The sequence below is a fragment of the Misgurnus anguillicaudatus genome, chromosome 22, assembly GCF_027580225.2.
Source record: "Misgurnus anguillicaudatus chromosome 22, ASM2758022v2, whole genome shotgun sequence".
Classification (NCBI taxonomy): Eukaryota; Metazoa; Chordata; class Actinopteri; order Cypriniformes; family Cobitidae; genus Misgurnus; species Misgurnus anguillicaudatus.
The window spans coordinates 3,457,265-3,477,211 of record NC_073358.2 but is presented as its reverse complement, the minus strand read 5'-3'; the positions used below and the strand labels follow the sequence as shown (position 1 = coordinate 3,477,211).

The 19,947-nt window shown below is 39.4% G+C and overlaps 1 protein-coding gene across 1 annotated transcript in view; it reads left to right on the top strand.

Annotated features, from left to right (window-relative positions):
* The first annotated feature begins 4,359 nt into the window (after positions 1-4,359).
* Positions 4,360-19,947, top strand: part of nrgna (neurogranin (protein kinase C substrate, RC3) a) — a 31,531-nt gene continuing 15,943 nt past the window's right edge. Inside the window, exon 1 of the mRNA XM_073860674.1 lies at positions 4,360-4,644. Coding sequence (XP_073716775.1) covers positions 4,626-4,644 — 19 coding nt within the window. The 5' untranslated portion in view covers positions 4,360-4,625. The remainder of the gene's footprint in view (positions 4,645-19,947) is intronic.

The following is a 19,947-nucleotide window of genomic DNA, read 5'->3' as shown; positions in this document are numbered from 1 at the left end:
ACCATTTGATGTAACGCTTTCATCCAAAGCAACTTAGAATGCATTACAATACGTTTTGTATGCGTTTCCTGGGTTTGAACCTATCACCTTTTGCACTGCTAACATAATGCTTTATCACTTTGTCATTACCTGACAAAACCTGTAGCTTGTTTTGTAGCTTAGCCGGGACACTGCTAAAAAATGATCAAAGCTGTCATTAGGGCAGTACCCTTTAAAAGGTCCTATACAATTAGGTACAGTATAGATTTGGTACAAATGTGTACTTTTCAGATACCAATATGTACCTTTGACCAGTGCAAAGGTCATGGGTTCAAGCATAAGGAACATGCCAATCGATGTATGGCTTGAATACACTGTTTATTCTGAATAAAAAACAGCTACTTTCTTTTTGATTGATGCATCGTGTGATAAGAATTAACCTTGGATGCGTTGTAATGACACTTCTAGATTGAGCAGCCAGCAGCTCTCTACAGAGCCATTGGCTTGAATCTATTCCCATACGGCAAAAAAAAATATTTCTTTGCCCAAAAATATGTTCAAAATAAATACATTTTGTAGAAAGTAAAGCTTAATTAAATATATTTGGAATTAGTTTTAACCTTTATATATTAAAGGGGCCGTGGCACATGACTTTTTTAAGCTGTCAAATAAATCTTTGGTGTCCCCAGAGCACATATGTGAAGTTTTAGCTCAAAATACTATAAAAATAATTTATTATAGCATGTTAAAATTGCCACTTGTAGGTGTGTGCAAAAATGTGCCGTTTTGGGCGTGTCCTTTAAAATGCAAATGATCTGATGAAATTCAAACACTGATCACAATAATGGTAGTTTGTTGCAATTAAAACTCAATTGTGCTTTTCTCTGCACTAAATGGCAGTGCTGTGGTTGGATAGTACAGATTAAAGGGCGGTATTATTATAATAAGATCTCCTTATGACATCATAAGGAGAGCCAAATTTCAACAACCTATTTTTTCATGTGCTTGTAGAGAATGGTTTACCAAAACGAAGTTACTAGGTTGATCTTTTCCACATTTTCTAGGTTGATAGAAGCAGCGGGGACCCAGTCGTAGCACTTAAACATGGCAAAAGTCTGATTTTTATGCCATGACCCCTTTAACATGTATTTCAAAATGTATTTCAGGGGAAACAAATAAATTTAAAAATATATATATTTTTCCTGGCCAAAATATAAAAGTTTGTATAAAATGTATATATAAGTATAAAATGTAGTATAAAATATAAAATGATAAGTATATTTTTGCAGCTGAAATATATGTAATTTGAACCTTTTCAATGAAAATGTTCAAATTACATATATTTCATTCCTAAAGGATTATTAGGAACACCAACACCATATGAATACTGTGTTTGACCCCCTTTTGCTTTCAGAACTGCCTTACAGTAGTTCTACGTGGCATTGATTCAACACGGTGCTCCCGTTCCACCACATTCCAAAAATGGTCTATTGGGTTGAGATCTGGTGACTGTGGGGCCATTTTAGTACAGTGAACTAATTGTCATGTTCAAGAAACCAATTTGAAATGATTCAAGCTTTGTGACATGGTGCATTATCCTGCTGGAAGTAGCCATCAGAGGATGGGTACATTGTGGTCATAAAGGGATGGACATGGTCAGAAACAATGCTCAGGTAGGCCGTGGCATTTAAACAATGTCCAATTGGCACTAAGGGGCCTAAACTGTGCCAAGAAAACATCCCCCACACTACTACACCAGCACCATCAGCCTGCACAGTGGTAACAAGGCATGATGGATCCACATTCTCATTCTGTTAATGCCAAATTCTGACTCTACCATCTGAATGTTTCAACAGAAATCGAGACTCATCAGACCAGGCAACATTTTTCCAGTCTTCAACTGTCCAATTTTGGTAACCTCATGCAAATTGTAGCCTCTTTTTTCTATTTGTAGAGGAGATGAGTGGTACCCGGTGGGGTCTTCTGCTGTTGTAGCCCATCCACCTCAAGTTTGTGCGTGTTGTGGCTTCACAAATGCTTTGCTGCATACCTTGGTTGTAACGAGTGGTTATTTCAGTCAAAGTTGCTCTTCTATCAGCTTGAATCAGTCGGCCCATTCTCCTCTGACCTCTAGCATCAACAAAGGCATTTTTGCCCACATGATTGCCGATACTGGATGTTTTTCCTTTTTTTCCTTTTTCACACCATTCTTTGTAAACCCTTGAAATGGTTGTGCGTGAAAATCCCAGTAACTGAGCAGAATGTGAAATATTCAGACCGGCCCGTCTAGCACCAACAACCATGCCACGCTCAAAATTGCTTAAATCACCTTTCTTTCCCATTCTGACATTCAGTTTGGAGTTCAGGACATTGTCTTGACCAAAACCACACCCCTAAATGCATTGAAGCAACTGCCATTAATGAGAAATTGAACAGGTGTTCCTAATAATCCTTCAGGTGAGTGTATATGAAGAGTTTGGTTCCAAAACGCAATAAACGCCATTTTTGAAAAAAATGAGTTACTGCCAAAATCAGTATTATATCAGGTCAGTGTTTAAAAGTAAATTCTTAATTTTACGCAAAATCCAATATCCGCCGTGTTATTCTGTCATCTTTTCTCCATTTTTTCCCGAAACGCAATAAACGCCACTCCTCCTTTTCTACAGAATGCAATAAATCCGCTCCACATATTACAGCGCACCATTACACGCAATGTAAACAAACAATGGTGGTCGATGAGTATGGAGTCCTAGTTTTCCTCATCTACTTTGTACTTCGTGATCAACAAACAAACAAAAACAAAATAATACTTTAATAGCATTGATAAACCTGTGGTGGCTTTCTGTGAAGGGAAAGAAACGTAAGCCATCAAAATCTAATAATTTACGCAAGAGTCACTCGGGAGACGGGTGCTTGTTCTCCCGACAGCATCTAGGTTCACTCGTGCTAACACATTGACCCCAGGGGATCTTATGAAAAACTTTCCATTATTTTACTCAAAGTCAACGAAAATCACAGCTGATCGCTGTGAAAAATGTTAAGCGACGACGTCAAGTATAACCGCAGCAATAACAGTGTTGTTAATATGACAAAGTAAGTTTTTTGATTAATGCCATTAATGTTTATTTTTTTAATCATTGTGTACAACTGTTCAACTAAATGAATATAAAATGGCAAAAATGAATGCACATTTATACATTGATTGAATAGAATGATAGAGTTTTTAAAAAAAAACGTCATGGATTTATTGCATTTTGTGGAAAAAATAATTTGTTTTTATAATAAATCTTTGAAAGTCAAGTTATGAAGTTATGGATTTGAATTTTTTATGTTTTTATAACCTAAAGATGCTATGTGAAAGTTTGTAACAGAAAATAGTGGTTTTCATCTTGTCACCTTCTTGGTATAGAAAACATGTTTTTACAGAAATTTGTCAAAATGGATTTATTGCGTTTTGGAACCAAACTCTTCATATATATATATATATATATATATATATATATATATCATATTCATAGATGTGATATCCTTTCCTTGCAAAATTCACCAAAAACAGTTCACATGGCAGGAGTGTTTTCTTTGTCACTGACATCCATCTAAGCAGAAATGTTGTGAAAATTGCTGTTGATTGACACACTGATATCTAGAGGGTTTTTTGACATAACATACCTCAAGCACATAGTAGAGATAGCTCGTTGCAACCCTATATCACGCAAATACGTGACTATTTCACGTATGAACCAACGTGAAAATGTCACGTTTTGCCGGTTTTGAACGTGAGCATGTCACGTTTTCTGTTTGTGTCACTTTCACGTTTTGGTTACTCAACTTTTTTGTCCTATTTTCAAACCATTTTCGCTTCGGTTTAGGGTTAGATTTGGTGCTTGTGTTATATGTCACTTTAAGTATTTGTCACTTTAAGTATTGGTTTATAAATAAAAAGATACAAGACTTATTCTTTTATATTTTGCTCAATCAGCCAAGGTACTCCTCTCATTAAAATATATTGACTAAAAATGTGCTCAAATATTTGGTTGAGAGGAAGTTAAAGGGATCTATAGTCTAGACGTTTTATTACAGTTTACTATAGTAAATAGTATAGTATACAGTACGTTCTTAAGTTGAATCTAACCAAGTATTACTGCATGTTAGATGTTGTCACATACAACGTTTTTTGTAGATATTTTCTGCAGTAAAGATTTTAACAGTAACTACATTTACCCAAATACTGTCACAGCACTCCCTCTATGCTATTGTAAATTGATACTTGCCACCTGTGTCAACATACAAGAAACTATTGTGCATAGGAATCATCTGTCAGGAAGCATCTAAAACATCTGTTCGAAAACGGCACTTTGCTTTTGCTTGCTTTGTTTTTCATATCAAATGTGTTCATTTTGTAAAGTACTTAAACAATATTAAATTGAAAAGTCTGAGGGAAGGAAATGTGATAAATGGCACACTACTGTGTTTGTTTCGCGTTTGCTGATTGGTCCATTCCGTTCCAGCGCTTCACCATCTACAGTCAGAGCAGATCCAGAGAAGCGAGCACAGGCTGACAGAGAGATTACATCTTTAGTGACAGACTTCATATTATAGTTTTACAACAAACCTCAAACTATACAAACCTGTCATCTCAAGTCGCTATGGATTGTCGAAACGAAGTGGAGTCCGTGTTTGTGTTTGTACAGAACTTCAGATTTACTCACATACAGTAAAAGCTCATTCCTGTTTATTGCCGTTGGATTTTTTTTTAACTGTTCAACTGGCGTTCGTCGAGTCGTGAGGTAAATTACTTAAGATTTTGTAGTAGAGTGAAACACTTGTCTAAGGAACGAATACTATGGAAATGTAAGTAATATTTATTTGAATATTGGTCAGTGTTCGCTTCAACAGTTTGCGTGGACGACGCGTCGTTAAATATTGGTTAAATATAAGATATAACGCGTTTTGCAGCGGGTTTTCTCCACGAAACAGAAAATACACATATCCTGTTCTTTATGTCCTTCGTATAACGTTTTCAAACGGCGTTTTTACGCCCTTGAAGGGCACTTTGGGAAGGACGCATACAGTAGCCTACACATGACATGGGTACTGTAGGCTATTTCTTCTGAAGTGTGCGGCGATATTTTCCAATTTACCGGCTGCCCTTACTCGAGTTTAAAATAAGTTATTAATGTCAAGTTCAATTTTTCTTTAAAATATTTTTATACTCATTTTTCACACTGCCTGAGTTTATTGGCGTTAGTCTGATAAGTGTGAATTTACTTTTTTTGTCATTTTTATAAAATACTTTTATATAAAAGTATTGTTCAATGTTACTTATATTCGAGGAGCTTAGATTTGTGCAGCGTGCAATTGTATATTTCATGAGCTGTTACATAATAACCCATCAAGAAGGTTGAGTTCATTATAGGCTTTCTGGGATGGTGGATGTAAAGTACACTTTTACCATTACATTTAAAAATGAATAAACATTTAGACAAAATTTAGGAAAATAAGTGCATTACAATTACAGAGTCTGATTAATTAGTTAAAACAAATCATTACCTTAAGTACTTGATTGACAATAAGGGTAAGCATTATTTATTCTTTTTTTTTTTTACATATTTTAGTAGCATTTATGCTCCAGTAAAATGTAACCTGGGCAGAGGAAAATAGGAAAAAACATTTAAAGGTGTATACACCTTGACTTTTATTGCAGCCATGCTGAATTTTCATGATTTTGTTTTCTTTTGAGGAGAATTTTCTATCAGTTTTGCTCTTAGCACGTAAAAATGTTACTTCTTGGAAAATTAACAGTTTTGAAATGTGTCTTTGTGATATATATAAATCAATCTGCTTTGTTTTCTTGTGTGTGTGTGGGAGGGTTGTGGTTTACCCGGAATGAATAGGGTATAATAACATGTTTATTATGCTATAAACATGCTTTACCGGGACATAGGAAGTGTCTCCATTTACTGAACGGCTACAAAAACATACTAAACTACAAAATTGACCCTTTGTTAAGCCACGCCCAAAAACTAAACCACAAGACGCGATAGGTCTGTCAAGCTTTCGAGCGAGGGAAACATACCGAAGCATTGTGCGTACGGATTGTGTAAATCTGATACCCGGGATCCTAAAATTTTGGACGCGGTGGTGGAATTTTTTCCCTTCCCGAAACCTAAAACCTGCTGGACATGGATCAAGCAGTATAAAAGGCATAATGCATGTATTTGAACATAAAATAAGGTGATTAAAAGCAAGACGGAGGCTGACTGTCATACTTTAAAAATATTTGAGCATTTTGTTAATGGACGGTTTACCCCTGAGTACTCAATCCAATTGCTGCTCTCCTGGGGTAAACTTATAGACTTATAAGCAGGAGAATGTTAATGTTAAGCTTGTCAGGCGTAGCAACAGTAACTAAGGAGGGCGGGGCTTAGCGAAGGGGTCAATTCCAGAAGTACTTTTAGTGACAATGTTTTGTGTCTAAATATTTATATATATATATATATATATATATATATATATATATATATATATATATATATATATATATATATATATATATATATATATATATATATATATATATATATATTAGGGATGCTCCGATCGATCGGCCGCCGATCGGTATCGGCCGATAATGGCATTAAATGACTCGATCGGTGCTCGCTAAATCTGCCGATCTCATAAACCGATCTTTCTGTTTACTTTTGTCATCAAAAGGATCCTGAATGCGGCGGCAATAAAAGACATTTTTTACGTAGCGCGAGCATTTTTACAACCTGTTGCTCATGTGCAGCGTGCAGATTTGTATGTCTCTCTGTGCCTTTACAGAGATATGCGTATGTACCGGAGGACGCGCTCCGGTAAACAGCGCAAGACGTCTTCACATCCCCATCAAACAGCGTATACAACACATATCTATCACGGACAATTGCATCCTCATGCCAAAAGTTTCTTATTTGCATGCGTCTTAAAGTTTTGAGCGTTTAAACTTTTATTTTCCTCACAGCTGCTTGTCTGCGTTCAGCCGCCGCCCACACACAGCAGCCTGTCATCAGTGCACGTGAAAAGAGCGATCTCTCTCTCACGTCTTAAAGCTGCAGTAACCTAATTCATCTCTCAATAAAATCACTCTCTGCTCTTGACTAAAGAATTTTTATACTTAATACGAATGCGTGTATATTTAATTAATACAGTAAAGTCTGTGAAGTGTTTTATTTTCAGTACTTTTAGGAGACATAAGCCTTTTTAAAGCCATATAAAATTTCTCTTTGCAGAATAAATATTTGTTGTGCTTATTTATTTGAGTCTCTATTAAAACAATAATATACCTAATTACTGCAAGTAATATAACAAAGGCAACATCCGTGGTATTATTTTATTTAGAAAGACTGTAACAGTTACAGTCATCAAAGAGCTTGCATATCAGCTTTAAAAAAATCGGTATCGGAATCGGTATCGGCCGATCACGAAGATTACAAATCGGTGATCGGTATCGGCTGCAAAAATCCTGATCGGAGCATCCCATATATATATATATATATATATATATATATATATATATATATATATATATATATATATATATATATATATATATATATATATATATATATATATATATATATATATATATATATATATATATATGTCATATATATATATATGCAAGCAATGTGGTGCTAAAATGATTCTGTTTTGTTTGCATGTTTAAGTTTGAAGTTGGCAATTTCAGTATTATGGATTTGACATTTGCAGTCAAAACGTAATATTAATATTATTAGTAGTTCACTGACAAAAGGGGAAATATCGCATTTATAATCGCAGGTGATTCATCCGCAATTATGATTGTGATATTTCCCCTCTTGTCAGTGAACTACAGCTCTGTGTAGTAAATTCGGCTCCATCTGAAAGCAGCTGATGGCGATTTATTACTAATCAAGGAAGTGGTTTTATTGATGAGATGCGCAATGACAATAACATGCGATTTATCGTTCAGCCATAATGCTCATGTTTTTTATTTTAGATGAGGGAAACATGGACATGGATGTGACATTTATCCGTTATGGACATGACAATCCTGAAATTTGTACTTACCTAACTATGGAACATGATACAAAAAAATGCTTTTAAAAGTTTAATAGAGAGTTTGCATGGAAATTGAAAACATCAAATATTTACATCTGAGATATCGGTATGGTTGAAAACGTTGTACTTTTCATGATCAGGTTGACATTTGCATTGAATTGCCTAAGCGTCTTACGTCTTATATATAAATGGGTATTTTTATAAATGCATTACACTTACGATCTCCCTCGACATGTTAATGTTCTTTAGTTAAAGGGGACATATCATGAAAATCTGACTTTTCTATGTTTTAAGTGCTATAATTGGGTCCCCAGTGCTTTTATCAACCTAGAAAATGTGAAAAAGATCAACCCAGTAACCATAAAACCATTTTCTGCAAGCATGTAAAAAATAAGTATTTGAAATTTGACTCCCCTTGTGATGTCAGAAGGGGATAATACCTCCCCTTAATCTGCACTATCCAAACACGACACCTCCATTTGTTGCAGAGATCAGCTCATTTGCATTTTAAAGGACATTTTATTTTTCCTCACACGTACAAAGTGACGTGTTTTTAACATCTTATAATAAATTATCTACATGTATATGATATTTTGAGCTAAAACTTTACATATTTACATATGAAGGGGACACCAAAGATTTTTTACATCTTAAAAAAGTATTGTGAAATGTCCTCTTTAAATGAATAGTTCACCGAAAATGTCATGATTTATTCACCCTCAAGTTGTTCCAAACCTGTATAATTACTTTGTTCTGCGGAACACAAGGGAAGGTATTTGTAATTAAACTGGAAGCAGGAGCACCATTGCCTTCCATAGTAGGAAAAACACTATGGATGTCAATAGTGCTCCAAAACTGTCTTCAAAATATCGTCCTTTGTGTTCAGCAGAAAGAAAAAATTTCATATAGATTTGAAACAACTTTTTTGTATTTCTGGGTGAACTCTCCCTTTAGCACTGTTGTACCTTCCTATGTGTCATCTTTAGGAGAAGCAGAAACAGTCGGAGATGTTACACAAGTCATCTTTTGCGTGGGTTCGGAGTTGTGTGTTTACAGAAATCTGGTCCAGAACTTTCTAGGAACAGCAATTATCTGTGTGTAATTTGAAGATGTGGTTGATAAGACAGATGGCCATCTGTATAACTGACAGGCCGTCTTTCTGATGAGAAACTTGCAAGTTAAGTTCACGCAAGATGTTCCTTGATTGATGATTGATACCCGTCATGCCCGTCTGTTGCTAGGAACACCGTCAGACGTCTGGTTGAACCAGAGTTATGCTGCAGAAAATCATTAACAAATCTTAACTTGATTTAAAAACAAATCTAAACATCCTTAAAACAACTTTACATTAGAAGTACAGTATAAGACAGTTGCATTACATATTAAGACGTTGCAACAACTTAATGTGTGCAGGCTTGTGGACATAGTCAAGAAGATTTGCTGAAACCAATTGTAGCAAATGGCTCGGAGTCAAATAGAGGCCATTGGCAGGGCCGGATTAACATAAGGGCTAGGTGGGGCTGAAGCCCCAGGGCCCGCGGGATTAGGGGGCCCGTGATTGGCTGGAGGAAATGAGATTGTCAAATCATAGGTGGTTGATTTGTGTATAATAAAATAACAAGACGTTATTGGAAAATGTGACTTGAATGATATAATTCACCGCCCAATCAAATTAACTCTACAATTTGCTCCATGACGTTGGGAAACGCCTCTTTTCGTTATGCTTTCATGAACATTGTAGCGCTATAAAACTCTCGCTGGAGCAATAGTTACGCCCCTCTCTTGCAGACAGACCCATCTCCGCTGGAGTTCAAAAATGCTGAAAAAAGTGAAAGTGGTTCACAAAAAAAGGAAAAACAAGCTTCACCCCCCTGCCTCGTCCCCGATCCGCGAGTTTTATAAACTAAAGAGACTGCTGTGTTTTTTTTCTTCACAAAACAATATACTTTAGATATTATTTGATAGACTAGGATGTTTAAAATCTCTAGTGTAATGGACAGGACACATTAAAGGATCAAAGGTCTATTTATCTCCACATATATCATAAATATAAATTAGCATTTTAACTTTTGAAGAGAAAATATAGGTGACAGGCATGGTTACGTTATAGGCTACATTTCCTATATATTTGCATAGACGAGAGTATTTATATAACGGCAATGAAGCTCATATGGCAAGAAATATTCTCAAATAATTAAAATAACAGCATAATGACATGAATAAACAGACAAGGAAGCAAGATTGACATGCAAATTGTATTATTATTACCGGAAAAACAGCATTATTACTGAAATAAACTCTAAATACGCCAAACACGCTGTTATAACTGCAACAAGTCTACATAAGCTCAATAACAATTGAAAAAAATCATTATTATTTCCCAAAACGTTGTATGACAAACATTATATTTAAAGCAAATGTATTCTTACAATCATTCAAGATCAACACATTATTCCATATTACTGAGCACGGTCGTCTCGCCTCGCTCTGTAATAATAGCGCTGATTGACAGGTGCGCTTCCCCGTCTATCAAACAGATCATTTTGTATAGTTCTCTTTAGAAAAATTAACCATAATTTTAACGGTTGACAAAGCGGTTTTTGTCAGATTGATTATGATTTGTATTACCTTAGTTTAACTAAAATGTCAATGGTCATGGATATTGTTATAAGACAATATAAATTTGGTTACTGTTGTTTTACAAATAAAAACTAAAAGACTATGTTAGTATAATTAAACAATGGTAAAATTAATAGCATACTTTATGTATATGCAATGTATATAAACACGGTAGAATATTTAACAAGATGTTATACATATAATTTTTTTAACTCGTGGTAAGTGTTTTGCCTTAATTGCTTCATACTGGGATTAAACAAATAAGATTACAGAAAAACTACTGAAAAACTTTATTTACATCCATTTAGAGCGAAATTACTGCATTTTTGTGTAAATCCGTGTTCATTCTGACCACAAAACATGCGCTATCACTTTAAATCAGCGCGTGCAGCTTGCGTGCCGTACAGCAAAAATAGACTCGCTGCCGAAACGATCGCAGCACTGCTGCACCGCACCGCATCTGCAACGGATAGGACGGACCGCATACGTATGCTGTGTGAAAGCTCTAACCTGTTAACATGGCTACGTAAAAAATTACGCACAGCAAACGCACTGCATATGGAGTATGTGTGAAACAGGCGTAAAGCTCTGCAATGCTTGAGAGGTAGTGTAGCCAAAATCACCTTGTATATCAGCTCTTCAATAAACTCTTCTAAAATAACAATCATAGCATTTATGTAATTGTAAATGGAGTGTAAATGTAGGCTATTAATAACCCTCATGCTATCAACATGAGGGTGATGTTTTTGAACTATACCTAAATAATTCATGGTTAAGTACTTATTGAGGAAGTATGACTGAAGTAGGAGTAATGTTTTTGCTGATTTTTGGCAACCTTTATGTTTTTGAGTTCATATCTGGAGTAAATGCACTACATAGAGTACACATGTTTTATCAATAAAATGTTCCCAAAATCTGTGCAGTTGAGGGTTACTGTGTTAAATAGCCTGAACTCTTTAGTGTGCAAAAATAATAATAATGAATAATGATAAAGAAAAACATTAATTAAATACATTGATAAATAACAATAAAAAATATGTAGGCTATTGCGGTAGAAGACTGGCTTGGCAATCAGATGAAGGGGGGCCTTTGGTGTTTGCTATAGCCCCAGGGCCCAAAGTCCTCTTAATCCGGGCCTGGCCATTGGGCATCTGGATTTCAACAGCCCTAAAATTGTGATAATCAGATAACCCTGTCTCCTCTATCACCTATCAAGGCTGTAAAGTGGGCAACAATTAAAACAAATGCCGTCGTAAAAGGACGTTCAAAGGAATTCCATCAGAGCCGTTCAAACGAATATCGCCAGAGACACAACAGGGGGCGCAGACTGTATGTCTGTGATGAAACCACATTCAAAGATCACAAGGAGCTGTTTAAATGTATATATATGTTATATCCCTTTACTGCATGATCATGTATGTGTGATGTAACTGTGTGTTAACACTTTAGTTAGATTTTGTTCACTGTAGCATGGTTCATATCTTAGGTATGAAATTATTATTCAACGTGATCTTAAACCCATGTCTTGTCTAGTATCAAATTAATCTACTCTTTATTTCCCAATCATTTCTATGTATCATATTACCATAAGCCGCATCAATGTCATTTAGTATCGATTTGAAGAGTTATGGAAACAAAGTTTTATCATTATGCAATTACGCAAATGTGAGGTCTGAAAGAACAAAGGCTTGTTTCCCCGCGCGACCGAACACTTCACACATTGGTCGGACACCCAAAATGGGCTGGGCGTGTGAAAGGTCAAAACGGCCTATCGCCCAAGCCATCATTAGATCATTGCTCGTTGCTCATTGATCATCGCTCAATAGCTCAATTCGAACGATTCGCTCAGTATCTCAGTCAGTGGCTTAGTTCACTCATGAGCGCTCAATCGCCCGGTTACTTAGGTAACCCGCCAGCGCAGTTTGGAAACTCGCTGAGACTCAACCAGAGTCCCTTGGATTTATCATCTTTTCTCTGAGCCCCGTCTTTCTTCGGGACAGTCTTCCTGGCTTGCACTTTGCGCTAGAGTTCGGAAAACCACGCGGACCAATCCGCCCTACGAAACAACTTAACGGACTACATCTTACGAACACATCTGGACTCTCTCTCTCTCCTTGCTCGCACCGCGTGCAGCAGAAACTTCGCAACGAAAACACAAAGAGCCAAATGCAAGTATAAACTTGTCTTACTCGCTGATGTTTAAGCTTTACCCCTTATAAAATTAAGGCGCTACTTAGAGATTTTCCGATGGTTTGTGCAGATGTTAAGCAATAGTGCTTTGCCAATCTTTTACTCTCTCTCTCTAGCTCTTTCAATCTTTTCTTTCTCATCTATGTTTTATGTTATTGTATGTGTGTATGTTTAGTTAGTCGTTATGTGTACTTCATTTTATAGTTAATAAACCGGTTTGCATTTTCACAATTGAATTGTTTCTGTGTTCAATGCTCACGAAATTAAAGTCACTATTTCTGCCTTTTGATCCAGCTACACGCTGCGAGTAGCACTGTATATCAGTGAGAAGGTTAATTTTAAAGGCCATGAAATTAACATTTCTTAGACGTTAATATACGATTATGGATATATGTCTTCGGTGGACGAACATATTAATTAATTGTTATTATTAATTCTGCTACGCCAGGTAAAACCTGATAAACTTGTATAATTAATTACAGTTAATTATACATATTCCCTTTTGAGCTAAAATCTAAGATTCCCTTGGGAATCCCCGTAGTGTTTCGGTCGGAGGTTCATAGTGTTTCAAATAACGTTATTTCCCTCCTCCCGCAAATTCGCTACATATAATGGTGGAGAACGCGCGGGCAGATTTAAACATTATTTTCTGAGCAAACCAGTTACAAATCAAATGTGTTTTTGCATTGTGTGAAGGAAAAAGAACTATCAGCTATAACTGATTTCGTTCTTTCTTTGTATGAATGAAAATGTATTTTCCTGTATCATTTTCAGGACGTAACAGACTCGCGCCCCTGTTATGTATAGTTAACTGCAGTCTTTAAGGTAACCGTATTAAAAAAATACGCTGCATTACCGTCTGATTCCGCCTAATAAAGAGTAGAATTCCTTTATTTAGAGCGAAGCGGTGGTCGAGTGAGCACTCCCATCTGATAAGGCCTTTTTGTTAAATCTCCAGGAAATGATTTACAATTAGAGAAGCTGTCTATTGTATTTTTCCATTTTATTCACGTACGTGGATTTTTAAAATTGTAAGCACCGAGGGTAAGACTTTTCAATTTTAAAGGAGATAAAAACTTGATCAAGTATTTATAGTCACAACGTATGATAAAGCACGTTGGATTCTTGTTTATTTCGTGTCCCGGTAACGTAAGCCAAAAGAGGCACCGGCTGAACACGAGCAAATTACATCCGTCGTCTTAGCAACGCAGCGGCCGCCGATGTAATTACTGTATAGAAGCGAATCTTTGTCAGTTTAAAGCGTACTACCTAGTTCTGACACTAGATGTCAGTCTTGAGTGTCTAACACTTCTTCTTCTCCATTACTCTACGTCTGACTTCCGCTTTCTTTGTTTGTTGGGCGAAATATCGCCATCTAGTGGGAAAAGCTCGTTTGGTCCTCTCATAAACTCTTTTGGGAGTGTGTGACAGGAATCAAACTTGGATTTTTGACCTTACTTCAATAACTAGGTTATTCTACTACTTTGTAGTTTTATTTCCTACATATTGAATGTTATGGTCTTAAATTATAAATAATAATTAATATTGCTGTGGCTTTATTAATTTATTATTTCTTTATTTAATTTTTATTTTCATTTTGATTTATTTTATTTTTATTTTATTTCATTTTTTGCTGGTCTCTCTCACTCCTTACTCTCCTGTTCTCTTTTCTATTGTAGAGATTGTATTTTTAATTAAGTTTAAATTTAAATTCAATGCAGTTTGATTTATTTTAAATTTTAATTGAATCAATCCTTTACTGTGAATAGAATTCAGCCCCATAAGTCCCATTCTCAGTGAATTCATTTATGTTTTAACTGGTGCAATAGGATAAGCCCCTGTGCATCTCTTGAAAGCTAACACTTGATAGATGAATCAGAGGCTTCGCCAGCGGTGAGTTCTACAAGAGACCGGTCCCGCTGAACTGACTCGAGTGTGTACAGTCGGGGTGGTGTGGTAGCTCCCTCCTTTAGCACCTTAGGCAGCAAGACACAGTGCAACCTCTGCCACCGGGCACTCCAATCGCTAACCTTGCCAGCTGACACACAAAAGCCCTAGCGGCAGTGCCAGTTGGTGGGTGACACCTTTGAGTGCGGCCCGGCGGTGTGAAGGGTGTGACTGTTGAGCGGTCGAGGTGGGGAGGGCAGAAGGCCCGGCACTCTTGGCTGCGTGCTCAGGGAAGCGCCTTGTCTCTGTGTTCCACCCTGGGTTTCCTTAAATAGTCAACGAGTGTTGGTGTAAAAGAGATGCACTTTTCTCCCCTCTATAGCCACTAGAGGCACCAGATCCCTATCAGGTTGGGTCTAGCCCAGCCAATCTAGCTAAGCCACTCCCCTAACTCACATGACTCCATAGTGCCCTCTCCCTGTAAGGCCCTGTCATCAAATTTAGGGTAGAGAACCTGCTAAGCTGAAACAGGAAACCCCTTTTTCCACCTCCTTCCTCTTCATTTTCCCAGCCTTAGGACTTCGTCTGTTGGCTGTCTCAATTCCCATTTTCAGTTTATTTTATTATTATTTTTTTTTTCTATTATTATTTTTATTATTTATTTGTTTTTTCCTCTCTTTTCACTTTCCTGTTTAATTTCATTTCCAGCAACCTTGCTTTATGTTTTATTTTATTTTTATCATTATAATTAATTAATTTTAATTATTTTGATTCACTTTATTTTGGGTTGAAAGAGCAAAACTGCACAAACCATTAGGAGAATTCATTAGTAATACGCTCGAATAACCAAATGTCCAAGGCGACCTATAGGTTTTAACAAAGCGACAAATTACTAAAATTTTTCCCTTATTTCCCACACTGATTATCTGTGCCGCCGGAGAAAGGCCCTGATAATAAGCTTATAGCCCACATATATATATTTTATTGCCGTAGCTCGCTGAACTGTGCGGACTCGCATTGGCTCTTTGTGTTTTCTCTTCTACCAGTGTGTGAACATGTCCAGATTACCAAGCCCTGTCAACCACTGGGACCAGCTAGAGGCCTGGCTCAGCGCTGTGACATCTGAACTCCTGCCCAACCTCGCCAATGAACTGCAACACTTGGAAAGAGAGCAACTCGACGGCACCCTGGACAAGTTCATAGCCCACGACCCAACGAGGAGCTACAGTCACAAGGACATAGCCAAGATCACAGGTGCCATCGCTCACAACCTCATCATCCAGCTTAAACTGGGCGAAAGGAACATCGCCCAACTGGAACAGGATGCAGCAGCTCTACAGCTCCAAGCGGCCGAGGCACGGAGGAATCAGGAGGACGCGCAGAATCGTCTAGCTCAGCTGACACAGGGATTAGAGGATCAACACCCGTCGATGGAGGAGAAACACTGGAGACTAAAGGACGAGATTGGGCAACTCCAAGAGGCCTTGTCAAAACTCCGCACAGACACAGAGCACAAGGAGCAACAGGAAAAGACAGCCAGAGAAGAGCTGTCTGGAAAGCTCCAGCAGGCTGAACATCTTCTGGTGAGAGCAAAGGCAGAACTGAAGGAACGTGATGCCAAGCTGAAGGCCTGTGAGAATCACCTGCGAGCGGCTCGAGATGAAGGTCGAGCTCTGGCTCAGCAACGAGACCAGGCGAGGGACGACCTTGACTCCGCCCAAAGAGAACTCATTTATGCATATAAACTGCAAGCTGAACAAGTAAGGGAAAAAGCAACCTTTCCCTTTCATTCAACCAGTGAGCCTGCACCCCCCCACCAAAGCTTTTCTGTTGAAAAGGGGGGCGGGAGCCCACTGTTAAAGACATCAGCCAGCATCCCAGAACCTCTCACTGCCATAGGGGGGTGGGGACAGACGAATTTCCCGAGGTCACCTGCAGACATGCCCGGCGTGGCACCCAAAGACCTTGACAAGCTGGCTAGAAATATCCCAACATTTACCCCAGAGCCTGCAGGTGGCTATGATATCCACTCTTACCTGCAGGACATTGACTTTTATTTGCAAACACTGCCAAATGTAACCACAAGAGACAAACTGTATCTGCTACGGGTTACTTCCAGTCGTGAGGTGAGGAGTTTCCTTGACCGGCAGCCAGAAAACGTCAAGATGGATTACGAGCAGCTGCAAAAGGCTTTAATAGAAGAGTTTTCGGATCCAGAGGCAGAACAAGGACTTGTTACAGCAATGGACCTCAAACAAAGCCGAAACGAAACTCCACAGGCCTATTACAACAGACTCAGGCGAGCTTACTTTGGCTCACGGAATGAGCCAGGAATGGAGGAGGACTTTAACTTCAGGACCCTCTTCCTGCGAAATCTTCACTTCACAGTAAGCCAACACTTAGGGGTTATGGCCTGCCCTCGCACTATGACAACCAGGCAGCTGCGGGACTTGGCCCATAAAGCTTATAGTAAACAAAGAGCGGCCTCTGAAAAGACTGTTAAAAACCCTGTCATTCTCCCTGTCTCTGAACTGTACCCTGAACTACCACTGGAGGGCGCACGACAACGCCACAGTGAAAGACCTTTCAACAGAGGGCCAAGAGGGTCAAGAGACTTTACAGCCAGCCAGGAATGGTACGGCCATGTAGGGGCTCGTCCCAAGCACCAAATGGGACGCGCCGAGAGGTCATGGAGCCGGCTAAACTCATCAGACAACCAGAAGGGTGGCGGCTCGTGGGAACCTGGCCGACGACCTAGAGGTAACCGTCCTGCACCTGGCAGATCAAATACTGGTAACAGTCAACAGAGAGATCAGTCTCGATACACACAGAGCAAGGCTAAGTCTGAACTACCCCAGAAACAGAGTGACACAGACACGTCTGAGACAGCAGAGATTCTGAGAATATTGAAGGAGTTAATCCAAATCAGGCCCCACAAGGAGGACCACAAAGACAAACCCGACTCCTTATTCATCCCACAAACCAAAGACTTTGGCATACAAACAATATCTCAAACACCAACAAACCAAAGCCTGCAAGTACCAGAGAGTGCTGTGTTAAGTGTCTCCTTCCCTACAGAGTCACAAGAAACCAGCCTTAACTGCCTTCCCGTTAATACCACAGCCCCAGTACCAAGCCTCCTGGGAAACCTGATCGAAAGAGGAGAAGCTAAAAAGCTATATCTATCCATCACCCTGGAAAATGAGGTTGAACTAGAAGCCCTCGTCGACACCGGAGCTGACCTAACGCTGATGTCATCCCAGCTTTTCACCAGACTCCAGAACAGAGCTAAAGCCCAAAATTTGACCCTTAAACCCCAAAGGTGTATGCTGAATGTGCAGTCTTACAGCCAGACTGAAGTTCAACTGCAACAGGTGATTCCCATCCACCTGACAGTCGGTCCTATGAGCATCATACACCCTGTGTACATCTCACCAATGGACTCATACCCTCTCCTCATTGGCAAAGACCTGCTAGACCGCTTTGAACCCTTAATGGACTTTAAACAGTTAAAAATTTGGGCTCAAGTGCGAGAACCTTTACCCTTTCAATCAGCCAGATCGTCTGAGGTAAACTGCCAGGTCACACAGGTCATGGACGACCCCCCAGCCAGCCGCGGGAATTTCGTCTCAGACCTAAACTCCAAAAGTTCACTGCTCTGCACTCTGCATCCAGCCAAAGACTCAGAGCCATACCCAGGATTTGAGGCACAAGTGCAACAAAATTTAAAAGATGCAGATGCCATGCAGGATGATGCAGATCATCAGAAACTACAAGCCTTTAACATCGCTACCCAAGCTATGTTAAACCACCTCTCAGACCCCTCCACCTACCCTATCACAAACTCTGACGTGTCTGCTGCTCCAACCCGCAAACGTCTCAACGATGTCAGGCACCTGCTGTGCATACAACACAACATCCTCAGGTATGTCCCTGGTGACCGCACTACACCTGCGCTTGTGGTTCCTCAGGCCCATAGGGGGGTCATACTAATGTACGCGCATGACACAGCATGTGCCACACACCACCGCACAAAAGCCACATATGAAACACAGAAACAGGTGGCATACTGGCCTGGAATACAGCACGATGTAGCAGAACACATCAAGGAATGTCTGGTTTGCTGCCAGTTCCAACCGGCTAAGCCAAACCATGGAGCACCACTTCAAAAAAGAGGTGTCAACTTCCCATTGTCAGACCTCCAGATAGACTGGGTTGGACCATTACCCAGGTCAACGAGGGGCAACAAATACTTTCTCACGGTCATCTGCAAATTCACAAAGTTGGTAGAATGCCTTCCAGCACCCAATGACACCATCGAGACCACAGCACACACCACTCACCAGTATCTGGATGAACTTCATCCGGGAACGACCTTCGCTTTTCAAACGACTAAGATCTGGTACTGCAGTTTCGCTCAGCCAATTCAGACAGCTCACCGTCAGCTGTCAAAGAAATTTCCGCCACACTGGACAGGACCTCATGAGATTGTGGACAAACTCTCCCCCATTGCATACCAGATCAAGATGGGCAGGAGTCAGAAGGAACCAATTTTCAGATGGGTCCCCCAGAACCAAGTCAAGAGACACTCAACATTGTGGCATGATAGTAAAGGGGGGACGAACACTAACCAGGCCAAACTTCCTCCACACTGCCTCATCACTAGAACTCTGCCACCTAGGGAACAGCCGCCAATGAAAAGAAAGAGAACTGTCCTGACCAAACAAGGACCTGTAGTGCTCGCCTATTGTTCTTTCTCTCTCTCCCTCTCTGTCACCAGGATGCTGCTGTGGATCACTGTTCTGTACATCAGCCTACAGGGGGGGTGGCCACAACCTGAAATCGTGTCGCCGGGTCCCGTCCCAGGCATCGTCCTTAAAGAGCAACCTGGACTCCTGATCACGAACTGCAGAACACATAGCCAAAAAGTCTATGTCCGACTCAACCCCTGTGATGTCTACAGAGCACACTACACAGCATCAGCACCAGAAACCAGTTGGGCAGGAGAACGATGGGCGCAGAACGCTATGTTTCACGCAGAGGCCGATATTAAACACATGCTGTACCAACTTCAGAAGGTGACTGTCACACAGGCAGGTCTTGGCGGACAAACCAAGCGTCCCAAGCGGTTCCTGGGAGCTCTACTCGGAGCCGCCGCAGCAGCCATTCCACCCTGCCTGGTACCCCTAA